General features: G+C 49.3%; 1 protein-coding gene across 2 annotated transcripts in view; it reads right to left on the bottom strand.

The window, feature by feature from the left end:
• PPP1R7 (protein phosphatase 1 regulatory subunit 7) overlaps window positions 1-24,569 on the bottom strand; it is a 735,538-nt gene that overhangs the window by 167,374 nt on the left and 543,595 nt on the right. For both annotated transcript variants that reach the window (XM_069618102.1, XM_069618103.1), the window contains one exon: window positions 5,417-5,503. In XM_069618102.1, coding sequence (XP_069474203.1) covers window positions 5,417-5,503 — 87 coding nt within the window. The remainder of the gene's footprint in view (window positions 1-5,416; window positions 5,504-24,569) is intronic.

The raw sequence follows: 24,569 nt of genomic DNA, 5'->3' as shown, positions 1-24,569 counted from the left end.
GACAGCTCCTAAGAACTGTTTTGAGGTGCTTGGCACCAGGCTTGACTTTCTCGTTGATTGAGAAGCCCAATTGGAAGAGGTTGATTGTTATTTGGATGTTAAGTCTGCAAATTAAGGGGGACTCCCCTGTAATGAGCCAGTCGTCCAGATAAGGGTACACTGGGATTGCCTCCCTGCGTAGGTGTGCCGCCACCACTGCCAGTACCTTGGTGAATACCCTTGGAGCCGAGGCTATTCCGAAGGGCAGCACCTTGAATTGGTAGTGCTGGTCGTCTACCTTGAAACCAAGAACCTTCTGTGCGCTGGGAACATTGAAATATGAAAATAGGCATCTTTCATATCCAATGTTGCCATGTAATTCCCCCTTTTTTTAGTACAGGGATTACCTCTTGTAGTGTAGTCATGAGGACATTTTGTGGCTTGACATACTGGGTGCATTGTCAGATCTTTTTTGGCACAAGGAAGTAGGTTGAATAAATACTCCTGGTTGACTGGGACGACTTCTATGGCGTCCTTTGCTAGCAGAACAGCGATCTCCTCGAGGAGGATCTTCTGATGTTCCAGCAAGTGTATCTTCTGTCGCGAAGGATGATCGTGGGGGCGTCCTAGCAACTCTATGCAGTATCTTCCGGACACTGGACAGCACCCATCTGTCTGAAGTGATCCCCTCCCATACGTGGGTGAAGGTGGAGGATGCATGGGAGGGGACCTGAAGCGGAACATCACTGCTTGTTTGGTGGCGTACCACCTCTGGCAGGGCTGCCTCTAACCCTAGTGCGGCTCCTGCGCTGTCTGGCAAAGCCCTTTGAGGATTGGGATGGATTGTTACCCCATGAGGTGCCCTGATTCTGGTAATAGTTTGAACCCCTTTGGGAACCTTGGCCCCGAAAGCTGCGAAAATTGTTGTTTCCCCTCTATCCACAGGGTTTATTGGCGAGTTGGCCAAGAGATTTTAGGGTCTCATACTCGTCCTCTGCCATCTTTAAAGCTTCCTCTACTGCCTTGCTGAATAGTATGTCCGGCTCCACAGGTATATCTATGAGGGTTGCTTGGGTTTCAGGTTGACTGCCTCAGCCAAGCGTGACGCTTTATAAGAGTGCTTTCGGCGATTAACCTTCCAGCATTATCTGCTACATCAAAGTTTGTTTTTTAGCATGCAGCCTGATACAGACCTTCCATCTGCTGCCAGTTGAGCCAATTGGCTCTTTAAGGGTTTGGGTGCAGAGGATACCCAAGTGGATGCCTCTTCCCGCTGATGGCAATTGTAGCCTGCTAAAAGGGTGGCACTGTTGGCAATTCGTGCCTGATAGGCAGACGTGGAGGCAACCTTTCTACCCAGAGTGTATAGTCTTACTTTCCTTATCAGGAGGTGCTTCCGAAGAAGCAAGTGGTGTACCTGCCCTCTTTCTGGTGGTTGTTACAACCAGGGAATCCGGTTTTAATGGGCCCCTAATGTACAGGGGATCCGATGGTGTGGCACAGAACAATTTCTCGACTCGCGGATTAAACGCTCGAGTGAGATTCGGGGTTACTAGCGAGGGGTCAATCCTACGCTTAATAGAGGAATAGCCTGAGTAATGGCTCTCTTGTCTCCTAGGATTTCTTCAGCGAAATCCATGTCTTCTTGGACACCCTGTGTGTCGATATGAAAATGGTCAGCTGCCTTAGCCAATACCTAATTGAGGAGCGGTTGGTTATCTACAGGCGAGTCATGCACCGGGGGGGTCTTTAGGAATCGGGAGTCAAGATTGTTGGCTTCAGCCTCATCCACCACCACCTCCTCCTCCTCCTCGTCGTCGTCATCCCCATAATAAGAGACCCCTGTCTGGTCATCCACCAATTGAGGATCTGTTTCAGCACAATATAAATCAGGTGGTAAGGTTCAATCACAAAGGAGTCTGTGACCAAGCCCTGAGCCGGGGTGTCAGAGCGGAGTTTATTAAGAGTAGGCTGAGAGGGACTAGGTTTTGCCTTAGACCCCGAATGGGCAGAGGTAGCAGGGGTGTTGGAGTAACTATGAAAATAATTAGGGTCCTTTTCATAGAAGTCAGCCATGAATTACATCCTTCTCATTACCCCATCAATGTCTGCTGAGTTCCATTCTTTAGAGCTAGGAATAGCATGTTCTGGTTCCTCATCAGTGCCCATATCGTGAGCAGTGGGAGGAATGAGTTTACTTTTAGTGGTAGGATCTGAGACCTTGGGCTTCCCTATTGATTTAGGGGTTTTCTGCTTCTGCTTATGAACCTGGTGTTCTGAAGAGGACTTATTACGTTGTTTATCCGCCTTCCCATGACTAGAGTGTTTTCCTGTTTTTTTAGGGGCCTCCGAGGGATTTGACGCCTCGCATCGAGATTCGGAGGTGGTATTGGAGGAAGGACGTTGAATCTCGGGTGTAGACGCTACGCGTCTTGGCTGTGGAGGATAGAGGGCGGAATAGTGCAACACCTTTATCAACCGAAGACGGTTGGCCTTTGTCATGAGGCGAACTGGAATGCCCAGAGGACACAGATTTATTGGACAGCTCTCTTGGTGTCACAGCCGGGGGTGATGTGCTTAGTGGAGGTAGAATGTGTAGCGATTTTGCCACCGGGTGTTGTCCCAACAACGTGGCCGCCGGCCAGTCCTTCGGGGTCGGGGGCCTAGCGTGGGTGTCCGAAGTCACCCCTCTGCCCTCGCCATCTGAGTGGGCGGCGTTGCTGCCATTGCTGTATGTGCACTCCACTTCCATGGCCTCTGGCTGCCTGGCGTAGGGGGCACAGCGTTTAGTGGAGAGCTCCTTAAGGGTTTTCGGCTTGAAGAGCTTGCAAGCTCGACAGGTAGCCTCTGGATGGTCTTGTGGGAGACACAGATTGCACGTATTGATCTTCACTGGCGTCGATCTTCAGCGTATGGTGGAAATGAACGGGGAAGTATTTAACGGTAAATTGTAAGTAAAAACGGCTGAGAGCCGAGGGAACTCCGCAACATGCGTCCGAATAGTATGGTGGAAAAAACAATCTGAGGGTCCTACACACGTGAGGGATCATGGGTACAGGGGACGTCACACTAGGGATAGTATTACTGGCACGTCCTGGTTCGACGGCCCTTTGAGTTTCGAAAAACAAACTAATACTCTGCAGCTTCCACTAGATGTCGACCTATGCACAGCATGTGATCTAAGCAGATTCCACAAGCCTCAGAAATATTATTATGAGTGTTGTGTGATAACATTACTACTTGTCTAAGTGTAATCCTGGATTACTTACCTTGTGAACTCATTGCGAATCCTCTGCCAGGTTCACCACTTCCTGAGACTTGGCCTTGACCACTCTCCATGCTACCTTGATTGGTTTGGCTACAGCTCCCAGAATTGTCCCTGTTCACTAACTAGATTGGCCGCCTATACATCAGTCAACCAGGCGAGAATACAGAAATCCAATAAGAGCTAGTGCCCTAAAATAGCAGTGCCACAAGATTTCTGCTTGTGCTTCTGCCTCCTTTCAGGTCAGGAAATCCCAAATAAGGGCATGCACTTTCCCCGAGAAAGCGGCTAGTAATGCATTTCATATATTGAACTGTGTGGACTCTGGACTCCTGGCCCTTCTCGCTCTCACCTCTCCCGAGACTTAGCCTTCACCACACTCCACGCTCACCTTGATTGGGTTTGACTAAACTCCCACCAGGCAAAATTTTAGAAATCCATCTCAACTACTTACAAGAGCACACAATTATACAGCCACAGCAATTTGATATCACCCTCCTCAGCTCTAAGCAGGGCCCAGCTAGGAGGACTGATGTATATTACCATCTGGCCTGAATGTCACCATAGCTGTTATTTGGAACAACACCCAGGATACTGCCACTTGGGTAACATTCCTCCAGGGCATTTTCCAATTTCGCACCCAGGTGGTCTCATGTGAACGGGTGCTTCAGAGGCAGCACTGACAAAGCCTCTCAGAAACCAGGGTGCTGCTCACTGGATTACCTTTGAAACCAGCAGGGACAGAGTTAGAGTAGCCATAGAGGAGAGGTGGGTTGAAAGGAGGGTCCCACTACCTTGGTTTCTGTTGGGGCTCCCTTATTTTCATGCCCCATCCATTTCCTACATGAAAGGTACTCTGGGCAAGATGCCACAAGGTAAGAGGCACTTGTTACGACCATCTGGATTTAACTCCTTACAACAGGCTTGCTTTGGACCAAGCGCCTGTGGTATTTTGCCTGTAAAAGCAGAGAGGCACACCCTCATTCTTGGATTCATCTTTGGACTCGTATCACAAGAAGAATTCACTAGACCACCGTTGGGAGTGCAATCCATTCCAAAGCCCTCTCCAATTGGCATGAAGAGAAGCAGCACTAGGAGAGCTCTGTCACCAAACTATTCCATAGGGGAACATTACAAGTGAACTGCCATGGACAAGATCCTGCCTCTATGCTGGCTGTGGCAGTGGAACCAAGACCCTGCCCTGGAGGTGGAGGATTTCCTGTAGTTAGCCAACTTTCTGGAGTGAAAGCTCAGAGGTGAAGGGCTTCCCTTCTCCCTGGAGTACATGGATTGAGCTTCCCCTATCAACGCAGGCATAAAGGATTAGCGCGGGCCCTGATTTCCCACATCAAACTGCTTGTGAGCTACACCGACTCAGACAGTGACTTGCCTGTCCCAACCTTCTTTGTGCCATGGAAAGTTGTTACTTGTGAACTGCACTGTGTTTTGAACCCATTCGCCCGGCACCTGAGCCCAACACCAAATCCCCCTTTCATAGCATCTTGAAGCCTGGCTTGATGCTGTTGAGCCACAAGGACACAACAAAAAAGCATTGAAGGAGGCCCTTTCCACTGTGGTCCATTTTAAGTTATCACATTGACTATTAAGCCCTCCTTCTGTACCTACTTCACATGCATATCCTTGAATAGCAACATTGTTCCCAACCTACTGCCTGAACACACAAGTCATCGAACCAGAATGCCCTTTTACAAAAGTCGGTACTATTTTTTTTCTAGTGTTTTTGGATTAATTGCCTTCATTTTATTGTTTGATGAAAATAATTTAATCAAACATTTGTATTTTGTAACCACTTTACTTAGGTTGTTTGGATTGCTACTGGTATCACCTCACATCCCCTTCTTAAAAGTACAGCCTGCCATCAGCCTGAAATACAACAAAGTACCAAGGACATAAGCTGTGCCCGTTTCCCCGTTATGATTGCCCCATACTGCTATCAAATCAACAGGGATTCCAGAATAGGTGGTTTAGCCACTACTCATCCCTGTACTCCTGTAGACCAATATTACTTGCATCACACCTCTGAAAACTGTGACTGGGGCCAATGGCCTCAAACCTGCCTCAAGAAATGGATGTAGTGAACTTGTCAAACACTCCCCCTAACTTGTTTCTGTTGGGGGGAGTGGGGAAGGTATAAAGGGGTCAGCTCCTTACCCAAAATTCCTGCAACTCCAGTAGGTGTCTGACGTTCTCAATCTTTTTGATCCGGTTGGCAGCTATATCCAAAGTTGTCAGTTTATTCTAACAAACAAAAAAGAAGATATATAGGTTAGATTATTCTTCCACGACTTATGGTAACTTTATCAAATTTCATTTTTACTGATTCCAAGAATAGATGGTTTTTGCAGATCTTCAACATTTCACTATTTTTTGCAAAATTTTTATGAGAAAAGGTACCCCAACTTCGCACCTCTAAAAGCCCCTTTTCTGTGCTCCTCCACACTACTCCCCTTAATAAATGCGCAAAAAATGCAGCAACATGTCCAGCAGCCATATGCAGTGAACATTTGGGGGACATATTTCTCATTCTCCAAAGTAGGCTAGGGATTCATGGTTGACGTTTTCAATGTTCATGTTTCAGGTAGGCAAACAATGACATAAAACCTTAAATAAAATCCGGCTAGCAACAAGAAAAATTTCTTCATAAGCTGACCTGCATCTTCACCTTTCACTAGCAATTCCTAGTTCTAACATGGAACACTCTTTCCTGATCACAGGGTTCTAAAAACGGATGCAATTATAAATGTAGCCTCCAGATATCAAAATTACATAACACAATTTAAATTTGTAGTATTCAAAATATCACTGAAATAGTTATCCACATTCTTGTGAAAATAGATTAGCAATAATCAACATGCAATGGTTATGATGCTGAAATCACTGAACACAATAGTCAATGTAGCTCTTCCGAACTATTAAAACCCATTGTTCCTTTATTTAATATGGAACAAGTTACTTACCTGTAGCAAAAATACAATACAGTTTTCATGGTTAAGATTATAAATATGCAGTTGGCTAAAAATGTGAAAAGAATATGCAATATCGTCTGATAAAAACCTTAATTCATAAAACAGCAACAATAAATACCAAATGCCAGGTAAAATTAATAAAAACCTAGACCAAGTCTTGCTTAAGGTGGGCCAGGGATCCTAACTCATCACCACTAGTCAAGTAGGTGCTAACACGGAGAGTAAACTTGCAGCCCAGATAGTTGTACCATAATGCTAAGTAGGCTAGACTCCTGCGCCTGGAGTCTTTAGAGCTTTTAATCTGTGCAACCACACTCTGCGGGTATTTCTGGCAGTTAGAAAATGACATGTGGATGCAGAGACTCTCAGGAGCTTGACAGCATCAATTGTGCGGCGAATCCTCAGATCGTTTAGCATTGGCTTCAGACAACATGGTCTCAAATTGATTGAGCAGGGGTATGCCAATACATAGTGCGTTCAAAAATGTTCTGCTAATTTGCACATCAGGCACAGCACAGAAGCATTTGCGTGCCACCCTTTAGTGAACAATGCGATCTACCAGATCCCAAGTTTCAAGTGAATGTATGATTGTTCGAAAGGAGGCGGAATGTGGTCAAGGCAGGTGTACTGATCACCAGTCAGCCACAAGACAGATAATCTGGGCCCAGCCTTAGCATGGCGGCTTTCCACATTAATCTCTTTGATTCTTATTTTTAACGTCTCCTTCAAATTCTGTGACCTTATATCTGAGCGGGAGCTAGATTGGTTTCTCACGTCACTTATTCCTACCACACTCAATTTGTGTTTCAGCTGTGTGACCCATTTAACCGTATACACTCCATTCAGAGATAACAAGTGGTTCTCTGCTTTGCGATAGATGGTCAATTCGTCTGAACTCGAATAAATCGCATAGCGGGGCAACATTAAGCATTAAATTCAAGCTGTAACAGTGATTAGTACTAGCCGGCAAGAGGACACGTTATTTGAAAGAATGTGTGCTTTATACTTGCTAGTTTCCTGATGTTGGCATATACCCAGAGTTCAGAACCATATGTGGCTGCAGATATTGCTTGTATAGTTCAAAAGCGGGGATATTGCACCGCTTCCATGCCTTCTGTAGGATAGTTGAATTGCCCCACTGTATTTTTCCAGCGTAATCCCATATTTGAGGATTTGCTTTGACCATGCCCCCGAGTGTTGAAATCTTACACCCAGATATTCAAAATGTTTAACCTGCTCCAGCTTGACATTGTCGACTTGGATCGGCATGAAGCAGTACTCGGCAGAATGTGGTTTGAACACCATAACTTGTTTTTCCTGCATTCAATTCGAGATGCAAGTCTTTATTTTGACAGAAGGATGTTTCAGGCCCAACGGTGTAGTGTCCAGTAAGCAAGTGTCATCCACATAGAAGAGAGCAGGGATCTCCAGGGATGCCATCTTTGGGTGGTCAAAGCAGCCCTTCACCAGAGCGTTTATTATCTCCTGAATGTAGATGCAAAATGAGAGGGGGACAAGGACACATACTTGCCTAACCCCTTTGTTAACAGAAGGCGTCAGTCTGAACCCCCCCTCCCCCCTTCCCGCCCCCAAGCCATAACGTTCAGGGGCTTGGTTTTCCCCAGATAGCAGCATTATGGAGATCAGAGGTTGAGTGGGGATGTTAAGGTTTCTTACAATCTGCCATAGTGAATTCCTTGACACTGTCAAACATGTTTTATAGGTCCAGAAATAGGGCATATAGTTTCATTTTGCGTAATACAGTATATTTCTGGATCACTGAACAATAAGAAACAGTGGTTAATTGTGCCCCTTTTAGCATGGAAACCACCTTGCAGGTCGCTCAGCACATCATTATCATCAACCCATTTTTGCTATCGATTGAGGATTACCATCCCAAATATCTTCCCCCACACAATCCATTAGGGAGATCGGGAGGCAATTCCCAGGCCACTCTGTCCTCTTTTTTGTAGCTCATCCTCTGGTGGCCATCTTCAGATTTGGCTGCACATGCAAAGTGGCAGTAGGAACCAAGGGCCACAGAGGGGAAGGAGGGAGTGTTTGCATGTGAATCCATGTAAGAACCATGCTGGAGAACATGAGTTACAGATAAGTAATGGGGTCTTATAGTAATAGTTCAAGTAATACAGTTACTCCTGAAACAGACTCCTCTCATGCCAACAGGTTGTGAAGCACCGCTTTTCCGACACAAGACTCCTCCCTGGAATCCCTGTCGACACAGCAGAATCTGGTGCTTGTGAGAGTCAACCTCCACATAGCAGCCCTGGAGATAGACCTGTTCTCAAATCTTGGCACCAACACTCCCTCTGTCCTCATTCTCCTTGACCTCTCCTCTGCCTTTGACAGTTAACCACACCATCCTGATCGTATGCCTCTGACACCCATGAAAACACAGATCGGGCTCTGGCGTGGTTAATCTCCTCTCTCTCTTATCTCCCATCTCAGGTGCAACTCAGCCATTCTCTAGACTATTGCTCTCTCAACTTGTGGCATTCTCCAGAGATCTAACCTCCCCCCTTGGTTCTTAAACGTCTATATGGCTGCCTTGGCACATGCGATTGCCACTTTCACCTCCAACTTCCAGTGTTACGCGGATGACATGCAGCTCATTCAGGCTACCCTCAGCCGCTGCCTCGTCCTCGCTCATATGCGACTGTCCGCTATTCAGTCATGGTGTGCAGCAAACTACCTCTGCTTCAACGTCAGTAAGACTGAGCTCGTTCGCATTGAGACCCCTGCTCTCGCTTTCCCACTTTCGCTCTGGTCAGCCTCCCTTGGCCCTACGCCAACCTGCGAGACAAAAAACCTCAGGGTCATCTTCAAGTCCACTCTCTCCTTCTCTCACATTTCTGACATCTCTAAAAAGTCCAACTATCAGCTAGACCTCCTCAGTGGTACTCTTACTTTGCTCACTTTCCCCCAGCGGCTCACTGTCTCCAGAGCCTTGGTTCTTTCTAGGCTGGACTATTGCAACAGCCTTTTCCTCAACCTCCCTTCTTCTGCCCTGCGCCCTCTACAACACATCCAGGAAAGAACCGCTAGACTTATACTTGGCCTCAAGCCCAGGGACCGCATCTCACTGGCACTGAAATCTCTTCACTGGCTTCCAGTGGCTGCAAGGATGAAGTTCAAGACCCTCTGCACTGTCCACAAGGCTTTCTGGGGCCTGGAATCTACCTACCTGCAACGCTGCCTACCTAAATACTATCCATCACAAGCCCTCCGCTCATCTACCTCCAACCTTCTGCGAGTGAGACGCGGTTCTCCAAGCAAAGATTTGGAGGGAGATCCTCATTCACAAGCACAGAATCAACAGTCCGATACAAAAATAGGACAAGAGGGGGGCATGGCCAGCAGACAAACGATGCGGACGTGAGCCTGGTGAGCTCCCGCTGGCGCCATAATAATACTCCATTCACATCCTGATTTCAGGGGCATTCGTGATCACCAAGCACACTCAGCGAACCCGTGAGGCGGTGGGTCCTGATCAGCAGGATTACAACGTCTACCTGGCCAGAGGAGCAGAGGAAATCCGCAAGCACCGAGGGCCAGTATCCCCGCGGCCCACGTCCACGATGGTCACCGGCGCCTGGGATCAGACTTCATCCAGCCGCCTGTGATGGCCGTACGCTGCGTACCTGGATGAGGAAGCTGATACATACGCTTGAGAGGGCTGAGGGGCGTGGACTGCCGAACCTACGGAGGCCTGCCAGCTACGGACCCGAGGGAGTGGAGGACGCCCGGGCAGAGCCGCTCCACCGGAGCTGGGTCCGTGCAGGAGCCAGGAGAGGGGAGAAGGCCTGCGGCGATCCCGGCTTGACACTTGGCTCCTTTCCCCTGCATCCGTGCACCGCCCGCCGAGGGTGTGTCCTGCCTCTCGGGCTCCGGGACGCGGTGTGCTCCAGGGCTGTGGCGCCGAGAAGCCCGCGAAAGGGAGACCTGCACTCGGGCCAGGCGCGGCCTGAAGCACTGCAAGTAAGTAGGCCCCCTCCTCCCTGAACTATTCTTGTAAACGGTGCCCGGCACCAGCTAACAGCCGGACTGCCAAATACCCAAAGCGAAGGGGTGGCCTCTCCCCACCGGGGAGGGTGAACAGAGGTGCTGAAGGCCCTTGCTGGCTAACAGTTAAGAATCCAATAGGGGAATCCGGGAGCCGGCTGAGGGCCCTTCTTGCTGTGTCCTGACCCTACTGTCACCGGGCCCACTGCGGGGAAATACTCCCGCCCCCAACCGGGAATTGACCTAAGACACAAGCACCACCCGATTGATCCACCACATGGAGGAAAGACCATAACACAGTGCACCCTGTGGGTAGGGCCATCAGGAATTGGCGCTAATGGAGGTGCCGGACCCCCACACGCCCTGTCTGCCATTCCAGGGCCGGGTCAAACAGTACTGATCCCTCCATCGCAGCATCAAAACTCACCGCCTTTATTTAGATGGGAAAGGATAGGCAGAAGAATGCGTCCACCCAAAGCAGCATGGACCAGTTTGCGGTCGCTACCACCCCGGCCCCGGCGGGCCTGGCAACACAACCAAACTCCCGTACAAGTGAAAAACCTCTCATCTTGCGGGATGTCATGGCTGCCATCGCCAGTTCCCGCTCCTTCATGGAGATTAAAATGGATAGCATCGTGGTGGATGTTTCCTTCCTGCGGCATGACTTACAAAAGCTGACCTCTAGAACTGGCGAGGCCAAGCACCGGATCTCCGAAGCAGAGGACAAGATCAATGGGATTAATAGGCAGCTGTCAAGCCTTAAAGCGCCTGAAAACTCTGGAATCTAGAGTTGATGAGGGAGAAGGAAGGTCCCGCCGCAATAACGTTTGTATTCTTGGTTTGCCAGCGGGGGAGGGACAATGCATGGAATTGTTCCTGGAACAGTGGCTCGTGGACACTTTTGAACCCCACTCCTTCTCAAAGTTTTTCTCCGTAGAGAGGGCCCATAGAATGCCTTCGGATAAACCAATCCCGGGAGCTCCGCCTCGAACTATAATCGCCAGACTGCTTAATTATCGCAACAGGGACACTCCTGCAGATGTCGCGCTCACAAGGGACGATCACGCACAATGGGTCACGAATAGCCTTCCGCCTCCCCGATTACACCTAAGAGGTGTAATCGTGTACGGCAATCCTTTGAGCCACTGAAAAAGCAACTGGCCCAATTGAATGAAATACGGCCTCCTCTTCCCGGCCCAATTTAAGATTTACCATCAGGGATCTACAGTTCATTTTACGGACCCACAAGAGGTCCGGAAATGGGAAGAGGTTCATATTGAGGGTGATTGGACCACAAGACCAAGGAGACAAAGAGGAAGACCCCGACCCGGGCCACGGCGGGCCTCCCCGGGGAGGAACCTGGAGCGGTTGGGACAGGAGGCCCTAGAGCCAGCTGCGGAACAGGACGAACATTGAACAAATCCCTCTCCTGCAATGGAGGGTCTAAATGAACTGCCATAGCACATGGATGCACCGCACTCACGCCTCCGGCTCAGTCACAAGATGTAACCCACCATGAAAGAAGCTAACATTTGGCGCTAGAGAAGGGGCCCCCGGGAAGGACAGATCCACCCCCCCCCCCGGTGAACCCCCTTCGCTTTTTGAACTCTATCCAGACATTGGGATTTCAAGTTGGCACCCTCAGTTTGAGTGTCAGCAATGTTTGGGCAACAGGTACTTCGTGTTGGGGTGGAGAATGGGGAGGGGGCGGGTTGGGATAGATTGAAAGTTAGTTCTTTTCTCATGTTGTTTCGGGACTATTACATGTTCACAGGTCGATTTGACCACTGTCCCCCACCTGGACCACTTTGCATCTCTTCACATAGGAATTCCTCTCACATTACACTGAATGGAGGAATACCGCCACTCCCTATTTGCTCGCAGTATCCTGAGAACCTCCATAATGCGCCGTAAATGACATCTGTGGGTACCCAAGCACCACCCGTACGACATCCCAGATCTCTTAAACGGGTCACTGGGAATGTGAATGGGATGGGATCAGGGATCAAAAGAGCCCTTATCTTGCAATTTTTAAACAGAAATTCTCACGATATGGCCCTCTTAACTGAGACCCACCTGGCGGGGTCAAGATGTGCCTTTTTCCAAAGAACCAACTACCGTCTTGCTTTCCATGCGGGGTATACAATGGGATCCATGGGCACCCTTATCCCAATACATAAGCGTATTCCATTCACCTTGCAAACTACCAAACAGGACCCTAGGGGACGCTACGTGTTCATTTTAGGGACGCTTTGGGGTGAGAAGTTGCGCATCGCCTCGATTTACTCTCCACCCGGGCTAGGGCAGGATTTACTAGGGGACCTCACCACCCTTATGGGGCAACATCAACCTGACACATACATCCTGGGGGGGGGGTGGGGGGGGGGGACTTCAATGATGCCATGGACAGCATCGACCGCTCCCACCTTAGGAATCGGAACCCAGATACCCCTACCAAACTGGCTAACTTCACATCCGCTTTGGGGCTCCGGGATGTTTGGCAGGAGTTACACCCCGGCACTAGAGAATACTTGTTCTACTCGGGAGTCCACGGGTCCATGTCCAGGCTCGATTACTTCTTTTGACCAAATATCGACCTCCACAGGGCGATGTCCGCAGAACTGCTTCCCAGAGGCATCTCGGACCACTCACCACTGACAATGGAAATACGTATGCAAGGTGATCTTCCCCCTAGAACTTGGAGATTAAACAACTACTACCTTGGGTTCCCCGAACTGACTGATCGCCTTGTTGAGGTGTCCACCGAATATTTTGAAATCAATGCAGAATCGGTGGACAGCCCTGCGACAACTTGGGAGGCATATAAAACGGTGCTTACAGGAGAGGTAATCTCCTGGACGGCACATAAAAGAAAAATTCAACTCCAGAAAATATTAGAAGCCGAAGGTGAGGTGCGTAATTGGGAGACCAAACATGTTCTTGACCCCATCCCCGAGCCTCACCAATCCCTGCAACGCGCCCAGGAGCGCCTTCGGAATAGGACGATGGATAACGCTAAGAAGGCCCATTGGCAATCTAGAGCGAGAATATATGAACTTGGGGACAAGGCGGGCAGAATGCTTGCCTGGCTGGAGAGGAAAGATGAGGGACAGCGCCACGTTTGGGAAATAGTAAATTCTCAGGGCAATAGGTGCCAATCAGATGCCGAGATAGTGGAAGCGGCTTTTGCCGAGTTTTACGAAGACTTGTACCGAGCCCTCACTCTACCGCTTGACACCTCCCTCTTAGATACCATAACACTACCAGTTCTCTCCCTGCAACAGGAGGATTAACTAGACTCCGCCTTATCTGAAGCTGAAATTTCAGAAGCAATATCCCAACTACAAACAGGGAAAACGCCGGGTCCTAACGGATTCCCAGTGGAAATCTGGCAGAAATTGGGTGGTGACAGGATGGGTCCCCCCCCTTCCATAGAATGTTCCTCGGCACGCGAGAGCAAGGGACCCTCCCCCCATATCCATGTAAGGCATCCATTGTGGTCATCCCTAAACCCGACAAACCCCCGGTCAACTGTGCTTCCTACAGACACATATCACTGATTAATGGCGAGGCTAAAGTCCTCGCTAAGCTCTTAGCAAATCGATTACAACTGGTTGCACCCACCCTGGTCCACCCGGACCAATGTGGCTTTATGTCGCACAAATCGACCCCGATGATTTACGGCGTCTCCACTTGGCATTGGAGCGATCCCTAGTTATGGACGGATCGCTGGCTCTGTTGGCAATTGATTTCGAAAAAGCAATCGATTCAATTAGATGGGACAGCCTTTGGGAGGTCATGTGTCGTATGGGGCTTGGGGAGGCCTTTCTGGGATGGGTACGACTGCTCTACACAAATATCCAGGCAGAGGTAAAAGTAAATGGCTGGTCCTCCCGATCCTTCCCTCTCTGTAGAGGCACGCGACAAGGATGCCCGCTCTCTCCCCTTCTCTTCGCCCTTGCGATCAAGCCGCTCGCTCTTTGGCTCCGCCAGAACGCAGCCTGGATAGGGTCTAGTTGGCCGGAGGGCCACGACGACCGGACATCTTTGTATGCAGATGATCTCCTAGTATACCTGGGGGATCCAATTTGGTCTTGCCCCGTTGTGACTCATGTGCTCGTCCGCTTTGGAGAGTTTAGAGGTCTTAGAATCAACTGGGGAAAATCGGTTCTCTTCCCAGTGAAGGGGGGGAACACAGGCCATCCCCCAGGACTGTCCATACCGAGTGGAACATCAAGGCTTCCGATACCTCGGGATCCGGATATCGGGGGATTTGACGGGGTATCTATATCAATCTCCGGCCGATTATGGATCGCTTCACCATCGACGTTCAACATTGGAAGCTCCTTCCCTAGACTCTCATGGGCAGATCTGCGCTCTTTAAAATGATCACCCTTCCAAGATTCCTCTACGTTCTTCAGAATGCCCCGCTCGGGATCCCAGTCTCGGAATTTCACCAGGTGGAGGCACTTCTTAAAGATCTCATATGGGGGCGGGAAGGTGGAGGTCAGCCATGGATCGCGTTAAGCACACTCCAAAGATCGATCTGGGAGGGTGGAATAGGGGTCCCTCGTCTCCAAACCTATTATTGGGCTTCACAACTGGCAGTGGTCAATGACCTGCTACATGGAGATCAGGACCTGCCTCACATACGGGCCGAGAGAGCGGCTATTCATAGCACAAATCCACTAACTCTCCTGTACCGACCCCTCCCGAGACCCTCTCCACCCACAACCGTGACACACCTTATTATGGCCTGGAGACAAGCACACCACTTCATTGGGTGGGAGAACAAAATCACCACCGCACAACCCCTGTGGCAAAATTGCAACCTGACCGAAATCGGGAAATCTGAGCCATGGCCTAAATGGGTGAGGGCTGGGGCCCTGAGAGTAGGGGTGTCACGGTATTAGTTTTATGACGGCACAATAACCTTCTTGCCAAATGACGGTATATCATGGTTATCGCGATATAGCAGGTGAAGTTAACTAATCTTAACAAATATTTTCTAAAAGGTCATAAATTGTCAGATTTATCATCACAAACAAAACCAGGCACCCAAGGCCAGAATAGGGCTTTTCAACATACTTTCCACTGAAATGCCACCCCTTGCTTCCACCAAACACGTGTGGAGAGGAGGAGGGGGGGGGGGGGTGAGCCCTGCTGCGACTGGCAAAGCAAACTGAATAGTTTTTCTTAAGTGGTCACTGGTGAAGATGAACATGTTGCCATCTTGATAACCTGCATGCCACAGATCAATGGAGTCTGATGGTAGTATACGCTTGTGCGCATACACACGCACACGCACTCTCTCTTTATGTTACAGCCTTAAGTTTACTTGCGGGCCAAAAGGTGTTCAGTAATTAGGGACATGTTACCCTTTGGTATGGCAGCAGGGAATACCCACAGAGATGAGTACATTTCGCAGTGTGACTTATTATATGTAAATTCAATGATAGAACCAGGGAAATCCCCCATTGTCACATGTTTAGAAAACATCCATTATAAATATATAAACCCCAAAGTAAACCCTTTTCCTTCTTGGCACTGTATTTATTCTTCCTATTGCTAACATATTGATTTTGTGTCGGGCACGTGTGGTTTATGGAATGGCATTAAAAACTGCTCCAACTGAAACTACTTGGCAGACGGCACATCCAACAGTGCAAGACCAAGACTGTGCAGCACTTGCTTACTGCAGCCTTTCCAAATCAGATTGAAAAGCACACTTAACGGTATGAACGGTATACCGGTATAAACAATATGACGGTTATTATTGTTCAATTAAGTGGTTCACGGTATCTTTAACGGTATACCGTAATACTGTTACATCCCTACCTGAGAGTGGGCGATATTCTGACAGATGGGAAATTGGCTTCATTTGACTCCCTGCAATCACGATTCCAGATCCCGAGCACAGAACAATATCACTATATGCGCCTGGCCCATGTCTTAAAGGCCCACAAACCTGCAGGCGCTAGTGTTCCGGAACACACTCCCATAGAGCGTAACATTTTGCAAGCATACATCCCTGCCAAATGCACCTCTATTCTATACAACGCCATTACATCCTTTGTCACCCCCAAATTGATCAGTTTGAAAGCGAAATGGGAGGTAGATGTGGGTGGAATAGACCCAGAGGACTGGATACAGGTTTTTATGCACCGCCGAGAAATATCCATTTCCTCCAGACTTCGTCTTGTGCAGCTGAAAGTACTACACCAGGTTTATTACCCAAGGACACGCCTTTACGGTTGGAAACGAGCCTCAAACCCAAACTGTCTTCGGTGCGGCGAGGAGGGAACCTTTATACATACCCTGTGGCCATGTCCCCGGATACAAACCTTTTGGGAAGCATGCGTTGGTGAACTCTCCAGGGTCCTGGCCCGTGATATACCACTGGATCCAAAGACCCTACTCTCAGGAGTTCCCTATGAAGTTGAGACTACCAAGTGGAAGAGATTGCTCCTCCACACGGTTACGAGGCTAATCAAGCGTAATATAGCGCAAAAATGGGGAGCCCCCGACTCCCCAACACTGAGCCAATGGAAGGCGGATATGGACACATGCGCCCTGATGGAGCACAGGATCTACACAGCAAGGGGATGACCCAATAAATCCTTGAAAATATGGGATAGGTGGGAAGAAGTGGTGACCTAAGACTCCTTTTCACATGTGGTATGGGCACGACCAACATACCACCGTATTCACTTTGAAGGCCTTTTTAATTGTTGATAAATGTATAATACCTTTTGATTGTGAATGACCATGACAGTTCTTTTGTTGATTTGTTTTTGGGATTGTTATATTAAAACAATCTTTATTTATAACAAAAAAAAATAGGTCAAGAGCCAGGAGTTAAACAGGAAAGCACTGTACATTTAGGGGTTAATTTAATAGCAGGGTCGAGAGTACCAGAGCCGAGGTTCAGGAAATCAGGTCATTGGAGCAGAGAAAGACAGGAAACATGAAGCGTAGAAATGCTGCAATCGGAAGCACAACCAAACGAATAGTGAGCGTATTTAGTCGTTCTCATGAATGCCTCTTGATTACGCGAGTGCGCTGTGTCCAGGGGTAGCAGTGATCATGGGAACCGAAGGGGACGTGGCCGCCGACAGTCAGGTCATCTGGGTCCGGGATATTCATGGAGACGCCATGACAACCGCCAGCGTCTCGTGCCGGCCATGTGCGTGCACTGAGAAACTGCAGGGTGCCGATCCTGCATGCAGCGGCAGAGCTTCGGTCCCGGACATGGCAGTGAGGGATGGCAGTAAGAAACGGCGGGAACCTTGACAGTATCCTCCCCCAAAGCAAGCGTCGCCCCCCCCTGGAGCGATGGAAAAGAGATAAGAAAAGCGGGGCATAAATGTTAACCAAAGGCTCCCAGGAACGGTGCTCCGGACCATAGCCCCTCCAGTCCACCAGATGGAACCCTTTACCCTTCTGAAGTCTTGAGTCCTAAATCACGTTCACTTAGAAGTCTTCGGCTCCACCCACTTCAATCGGAAAGAAACGACATGTAATACGGGATGGATCCGTCAAGAACCAGGCATCTGTAGTCAGTGGGCCACCAGATTGAGCACCTTAAGGATCTTGTAGGGCCCAACAAAATACCGCAGGAGTTTGCAGGCACCTCACAATTTTAGGTTTCTCAACAACCAAACCATCATACCCGAACGGTAAGCCGGAGCGGGGACGCGATGAGAATCTGCGTACGGTTTGTTATGCTCCTGCACCCACACAAGATTTCCCCTAACGGAAGTCTGCAGGGCCACAAGCGCTCTAATAGAAGCGTTGGTAGATGTATTCTCCATGGGTATAGGAGCGGCAAGTGGAATAAAACGTGGCTGTTGACTGCATAAAGCATAAAAAGGGGACGAACCAGTGGAGGAGTGAAGAGAATTATTATAAGCAAACTCACAAAGAAGAGGGCATTTAACCAGCTCTCATGGTGCTCCAGACAGAGGCAGCACAGAGAGTGTTCCAGAGTAGCATTCAGACGTTCAGTCTGGCTATCAGTCTGGGGGTGGTAGGTACTGGAATATCGTCTTCTATGCCAATAGAGGAAGTTAATGCCTGCCACAAACGTGAGGTAAATTGATAATCGACGCAAGCCCAAAGAAACTGAAAATGTGTTTCAAAAACTGACTGGCCAAAGCAGGGGCAGAAGGCAACCCAATACACAGCACAAATACAGCCAATTTAGTGAAAAAAATCAATCATCACCCATATGGAGTCATGTCGATGGACAGGTGGGAGTTCAACTATGAAATCCATGGAAATCATGAACCAGGGTCTGTACCTCTACTTTCTATATGGTAGAGGAGAGGCACAGAGGACCCCAGCCAAGATTCTCTATTACGGTAGCAATGGACGAGCAATCAAGGCCTAGCTTCTCAGGAGCGGATGCAGGCTGGTTCTTAAGTAAGTCCCCAAGTACCCACAAAGGAATGTTCACACACTATTAGTTAAAACACAGTCTTTACATAATTAAGGTTCAAGGTTATAAACACAATCACAAGAACTCACTTTGTAGTAAATCTACAATGGCAAATATGAGAATGCATTACTTACCGTAAAAGCATTTCTGATGGTTGTATCTGCTTAGATTCACATGCTGTGCATAGGTCCGACATCCAGTGGTCACTGCGGAGTATTGCATTTTGTTTTTCGTAGTCGAAAAAGGGGACGTCGACAAGGCGTGTCTGAAACACTATCCCTATAGTGACGTGCGTTGTACCCACAATCCCTCACGCGTCGAGGTCCCTCTGTTTGTATTTTTCTGCCCTGAGGGAGCCTTCTAGACGTGAGTGAGTACAGAAAAGAGAGAGATATATAAAGGAAGTCTATGTTCCTTCCATCCGAGCGGGGAGGAAGGGTGGGCGCATGTGAATCTAAGCAGATACAACCATCAGAAATGCTTTTACGGTAAGTAATGCATTCTCTTCTGATGTTTGTTAATCTGCTTAGAATCACATGCTGTGCATAGACTAGCGAGCAGTACCCGGAGTTGGCGGTGGGTTATGAGAAGGAACAGTAGAGAAAAGGTGTCGTAATACTGCCTGTCCCACCTGGGAGTCAGATCTAGAGTGTGTATCTAGACAGTAGTGTTTTGTAAAGGTGTGCACAGAACTCCAGGTAGCCGCTTTGCAGATGGACTCAAGGGGAACATTTGCAATGAATGCTATGGATGCCCCTGTGCCTCGAGTAGAGTGTGCTCTCGGCCTAAAGGGCAGTTCTCTCTTAGCAAGAGTATAGCAGAGAGTGATGCGTTGGACAATCCATCTAGAAATAGTGGATTTTGAAACCGCATCTCCTTCTCTTCCTGCTGCCACCGAGACGAAGAACTGATTAGTCTTTCTCAGTGGTCTGGTTCTTTCCATGTAGAACATGACCGCTCTGCGTACATCTAGTGTGTGCAGAGTCCTTTCTCCCAAATTGGAAGGATTTTGAAAGAACGTTGGTAGTTCTATAGATTGGTTTACGTGGAATTTAGAAATAAATTTTGGAGCAAACCTAGGGTGAGTGCGTAGAACCACTTTATCTTTGTGAACTGTAATGAAGGGGTCTAGAATAGAAAGAGCCTGAAGTTCACTTACTCTCCTGATGGAGGTGATAGCTATTAAAAAAGCAGTCTTAAGCGTTAGGTGTTTAAGAGATGCTTTGTGCATGGGTTCGAAAGGAGAGCCCATGAGTCTGGTAAGTACCACATTAAGGTCCCATCCGGGAGCTGGGTCAGCTATCGGGGGGTGTATTCTCTTTACTCCCTCCATGAAGGCCTTTATAACAGGGATCCTCCACCACGACACTTTGTGTTGGGAAGTGGTGTATGCAGAAAGTGCCGCTAGGTGTACTTTAATGGAGTTAAACACTAGACCTGAATCCAATAGGTGGGTCAGGTATAGGACTACATGTGTGGGAGAGCAGTCAATAGGGTTGATGCTTTTACTCCTGCACCAGATGACAAATCTTTTCCACTTGCTAGAATAGCAGTGGCGAGTGTTCGGTTTTCTGGCTTCCCTGAGGATGTCCATGCATCTTTGTGGGAGTTGTAGATGTCCGAACTCTATGATCTCAGGAGCCAAGCTGCTAAGTTCATGTTCTGGGGGCATGGATGTAGAGTCCTGCCCTTGTCCTGAGACAGCATGTTGTATGGGCAGGGGAGTTTTACTGGGGGGGATAGAGACATTTCCATCAAGTGAGCAAACCATGGTTGTCGTGCCCACATTGGGGCCACTAGTATCATGGTCACTTGTTCCTGGTGCATCTTGTGCACCACTTTGTTGAGAAGGGGAGTCGGGGGAAAAGCGCAAACAAATTTCCCTGACCATTGCATCGACAGACCGTTCCCCTTGGATTGGTTCTGGGGGTACCTGGAGGCGTAACTTAGGCATTGAGAGTTTTCCAGGGTTGCGAACAGGTCTATTTCTGGGAATCCCCATTGTGTGAAGACGTCGAAGACGATGTCTTCGTGCAGGCGCCATTCGTACTCTTTGGGCAGGGGGAAATCTCTGCTGAGACTGTCTGCCAGCAGATTGAGTTCCCCGGGTACATGTAGTGATAGTAGGAACATGTCCTGTTTGAGAGCCCACTTCCATATATTCTGGGCCAGCTTGGACAGGCCTGGAGAGTGGGTGCCCCCTTGCTTGTTGATGTAGTACATGGCTGTGGTGCTGTCTGTAAGGACCAATACTGTTTTGCCTTGTAGGTGTTTCTGGAAGGCTTTTAGCGCTTTGAACACAGCTAGTAGCTCCAGAAGATTTATGTGTTTGGATGCTACGTTCGGAGTCCACACTCCGTGAGCAGTCAGATGGGATAGGTGCGCCCCCCATCCTGTGAGGGATGCGTCTGTGGTTAGAGTGGCTTCCGCCGCGGGTGTGGCAAAGGGTTTCCCTTTTTCCATGTTTTCCTTTGTCCACCACCGTAGCGAGAGAACCAAGGCTTGCGAGACCACAACTAGATCCTCCCATAGTCCGCTGGCCTGACAACACTGGCTGTTGAGCCACTCTTGCATAGGGCGCATGCGCAGGCGCGCGTGAGGTACCAAATAAATACACGACGCCATCATTCCTAGTAGGCGCATTGCTTTGCGTACCGTCACCTCTCGACCGGTTACATATTGAGGGATTTGAAACAGCATGTTTTGGACCCTCTCTTTGGAGGGGAAGACGAGGCCGTCCTTTGTTTGAATTAGAGCCCCTAGGAATTGCTTGATTTGATTGGGGTCTAAACTGGACTTCTTTTCGTTGATGGAGAAGCCCAACTTGAACAAAAGGTCTACCGTCTTTTGGGTATTGGAGAAGCATGTTTCGTAAGAATCCCCTGTTATGAGCCAGTCGTCGAGGTAAGGGTAAACTGGGATGGACAACCTGCGCAGGTGGGCCGCTGCCACTGCCAGCACCTTCGTGAATACCCTTGGTGCTGATGCTATGCCGAAGGGTAGCACTTTGAACTGGTAGTGTTTGCCCTCTATCATGAACCTGAGGTATTTTCTGTGCGCTGGCAACATTAAAATATGAAAGTATGCATCTTTCATGTCCAATGTTGTCATGTAATCTCCCTGAGAAAGCAGTGGGAGCACTTCCTGTAAGGTTACCATACGAAACTTTTGGGGTTTGATAAACTTGTTCGCTGGGCGCAGATCTAATACAGGGCGCATGGTTAGATCCTTTTTGGGTACAAGGAAGTACACTGAATAAATACCTTCTGTTACCTGAGATAGAGGCACAACCTCTATGGCTCCTTTTTCCAGCAGTTGTTGTACTTCTTGGAGAAGGATGGCAAGATGTTCCGGTGTCATGCGACGTCCCCTCGGGGGTCTGTAGGATGGGGTACTGTTGAATTCGATACAGTATCCGTGGGTTACGGTGGAAAGTACCCAACGGTCTGACGTTATCTCCTCCCATGCAGGAAGAAAGGATGTTATCCGGCCCCCGACCGGTGTTGCATGAGAGGGGACGCGAATCTTCGCGTCACTTGGAGATGTTGGGGGCTTGGGAGCCTCTGGGGGTGGATCCCCGACCTCTCCCCTTACCCCGGCGTTGGCCTCTTTGGCTGTACTGCCCACTATTGGTCTGGTAATTGGTGGCAGGGTATTGTTGATGCTGACGTTGTTGTTGTTGGCGTTGGCCACGAAAAAAGCGTTTGTTGCCATAGCCGCGTCTGGTAGTGGGCTTAGAGATTTGGTTAAGAGTCTTGATAGTATCGAACTCTTTTTTCGCCATCTCTAAAGCTTCATCCACCGCTTTTCCGAATAGGTTAGAGTCTTCCACAGGTTTATTTATTAAAGACGCCTGTGTCTCCGGTTTAATCCCTGAGTTGCGCAGCCATACATGGCGTTTTAGGAGTATTCCCTGCACCAGGGAACGTCCCGCTGTTTCAGCCGCGTCCAGAGAGTTTTTTACAATGCTCTGGTTCACCTGGGTTCCTTCGCCAATAGTTGAAAGTAGGCGTGTACGTAAAGGCTCCGGTGCTTCCTCGGCGTCCTTGCGCAGTTTGGCCCACTGTGCGTCTGCATAGCTAGCAAGCAAAGAATTGTTGTTCGCAATTCTTGCTGAGAAGGCAGCCGAGGAAGTTACTCTTTTTGCCAGGGCATAAAGCCTTTTGCCCTCCTTGTCAGGGGGTGCCTCACTGGTGGAAAGTGGTACCCCTGCCCTCTTTCTAGTATTAGATACTACTAGGGAATCCGGAATGGAATGTCCCCTAATGTAGAGTGGGTCTGAGGGAGAAGGAGTGAAAAGTTTTTCAATTCTTGGATTGACCCCTCTGATCAATGCAGGAGTGGTCAGCGAAGGAATGATTCTTCTCTTTACTGAAGCTAGGAGGGGAATGGTCTGGCTGACCGGGGGTTTCTCTTTAATTACTTGTTCCACAAAGTCTAATTCTGGAGAGAGCTCCCCAGTGTCCAGTTCGAAATGTGCTGCTGCTCTGCGCAACAGTGCACTGAAAGTGGGCTGATCGTCAATCGGAGACGTGTTCCTAACCGGTGAATTGTCAGGAGGATTTAGGTTTAGGACATCAGTGTCGGAATACACTGATGGGGATTGCCAGGGGTGCGAAGGTCCTTCTTCAGAGTCTTCTCGGAAGCCTTCTTCTATAATGTCTGGCCTGTCTTCCAGACATTCCTCCCGGTTCTGTCCTACTTGATCGTCTATAAAATCATCCTCCTCCTCCAAGTATTCTTCCTCCCCAGTGAGGTCGTATACGTTATGGAAGTCCGAGGCTGTGTCCACCTGGGGATCGGCTAGCCTCGGATTTTTGGCCCTGGGGTCCTCCTGAGGCCCTTCTCTAGTCCTCTTGGGAGTTCGAGAGGTCTGGGTATCCATGAACCTTTCCATCCTCTCCATACAGAGGTGGAGTCTTTCCATGGTTTCATGGGGTACCCCAGAGCGGTCTGGCGGGGGAAAAATAGGGTCCTCTAACTGGAAACGGCTCGACCTCTCCCAAAGCGTCGAGGAAAGTGTCCCGTCGCCCTCCGAAAAACCTTCAGGTGTGCTGGGTGACCCCCCGACAGAAGGGGGTAGTCCCTGCCTTGCTTCGGCCTTTTTCGGCGTGTCTTTCGACTTATGCGTAGCGCTCGACGTGTTTTTCGGCGTACGCTTCTGGGCGTCGGCTACAGCGATCCTCGCCAAGCTTTCGGCGACTCGTTTGTCGGCGACTCGTTTGTCGGCGGAAGCTTGCGTTTTCGACGCTATGGGTGTCGAACGCTCTACGGCGGTATGCGCCTTCTGTTGATGCGCGCCGGCCGATGGTTTGGGGGCGGCGCCCTTATTTGCCGAAAGCCCAGTCGCTGGTCGCGGCTGCGGTTGCGAGAGGGGCTTCGAACCCGAACGGTCCGAGGAGGCCGCCGGTGGAACCTGCGTCTCCTTGGGCGCCGAAGCTCTTTTCGGCTTAGACGAAGAAGAGCCGTGGGTTGTGTGCTTATGTGAGTCTTTGTGTGCGTCAATGTCGCCGGGGTGTTCATCCCCATAAGCAGGGCGTGAGCCGAGCCCGTCGGGGCCGGGGACAGACGACGAAGCGCGCGAGCGCTCCTTAGAGGGGGTTTCGACTTCCGTAGCGGAGGTCGTGTTATCGCGTTCCTCGTCACTGTCGGTGGTAGCAGCGGCGGGTGAACCTTCGGCCTTCGACATCGCGTAGGCCGCCCACCTTTTAACCCTACGGTCTTTTAGAGTTTTAGGCTTAAGAAGCCGACAAGCCGCGCAACCTTCCTCCTTGTGATCGAGGGGCAAGCAGCGGTTACACCGTGAATGCTTGTCCTTCCAAGTAAATTTGCCTTTGCAAAGCGGGCAAAACCTAAAGGGAGTCCTCTCCATAGCCGA

This window comes from Ambystoma mexicanum, chromosome 10 (assembly GCF_040938575.1).
Source record: "Ambystoma mexicanum isolate Mex_15411 chromosome 10, UKY_AmexF1_1, whole genome shotgun sequence".
NCBI lineage: Eukaryota > Metazoa > Chordata > Amphibia > Caudata > Ambystomatidae > Ambystoma > Ambystoma mexicanum.
This window is presented reverse-complemented; position numbering and strand designations above follow the sequence as displayed.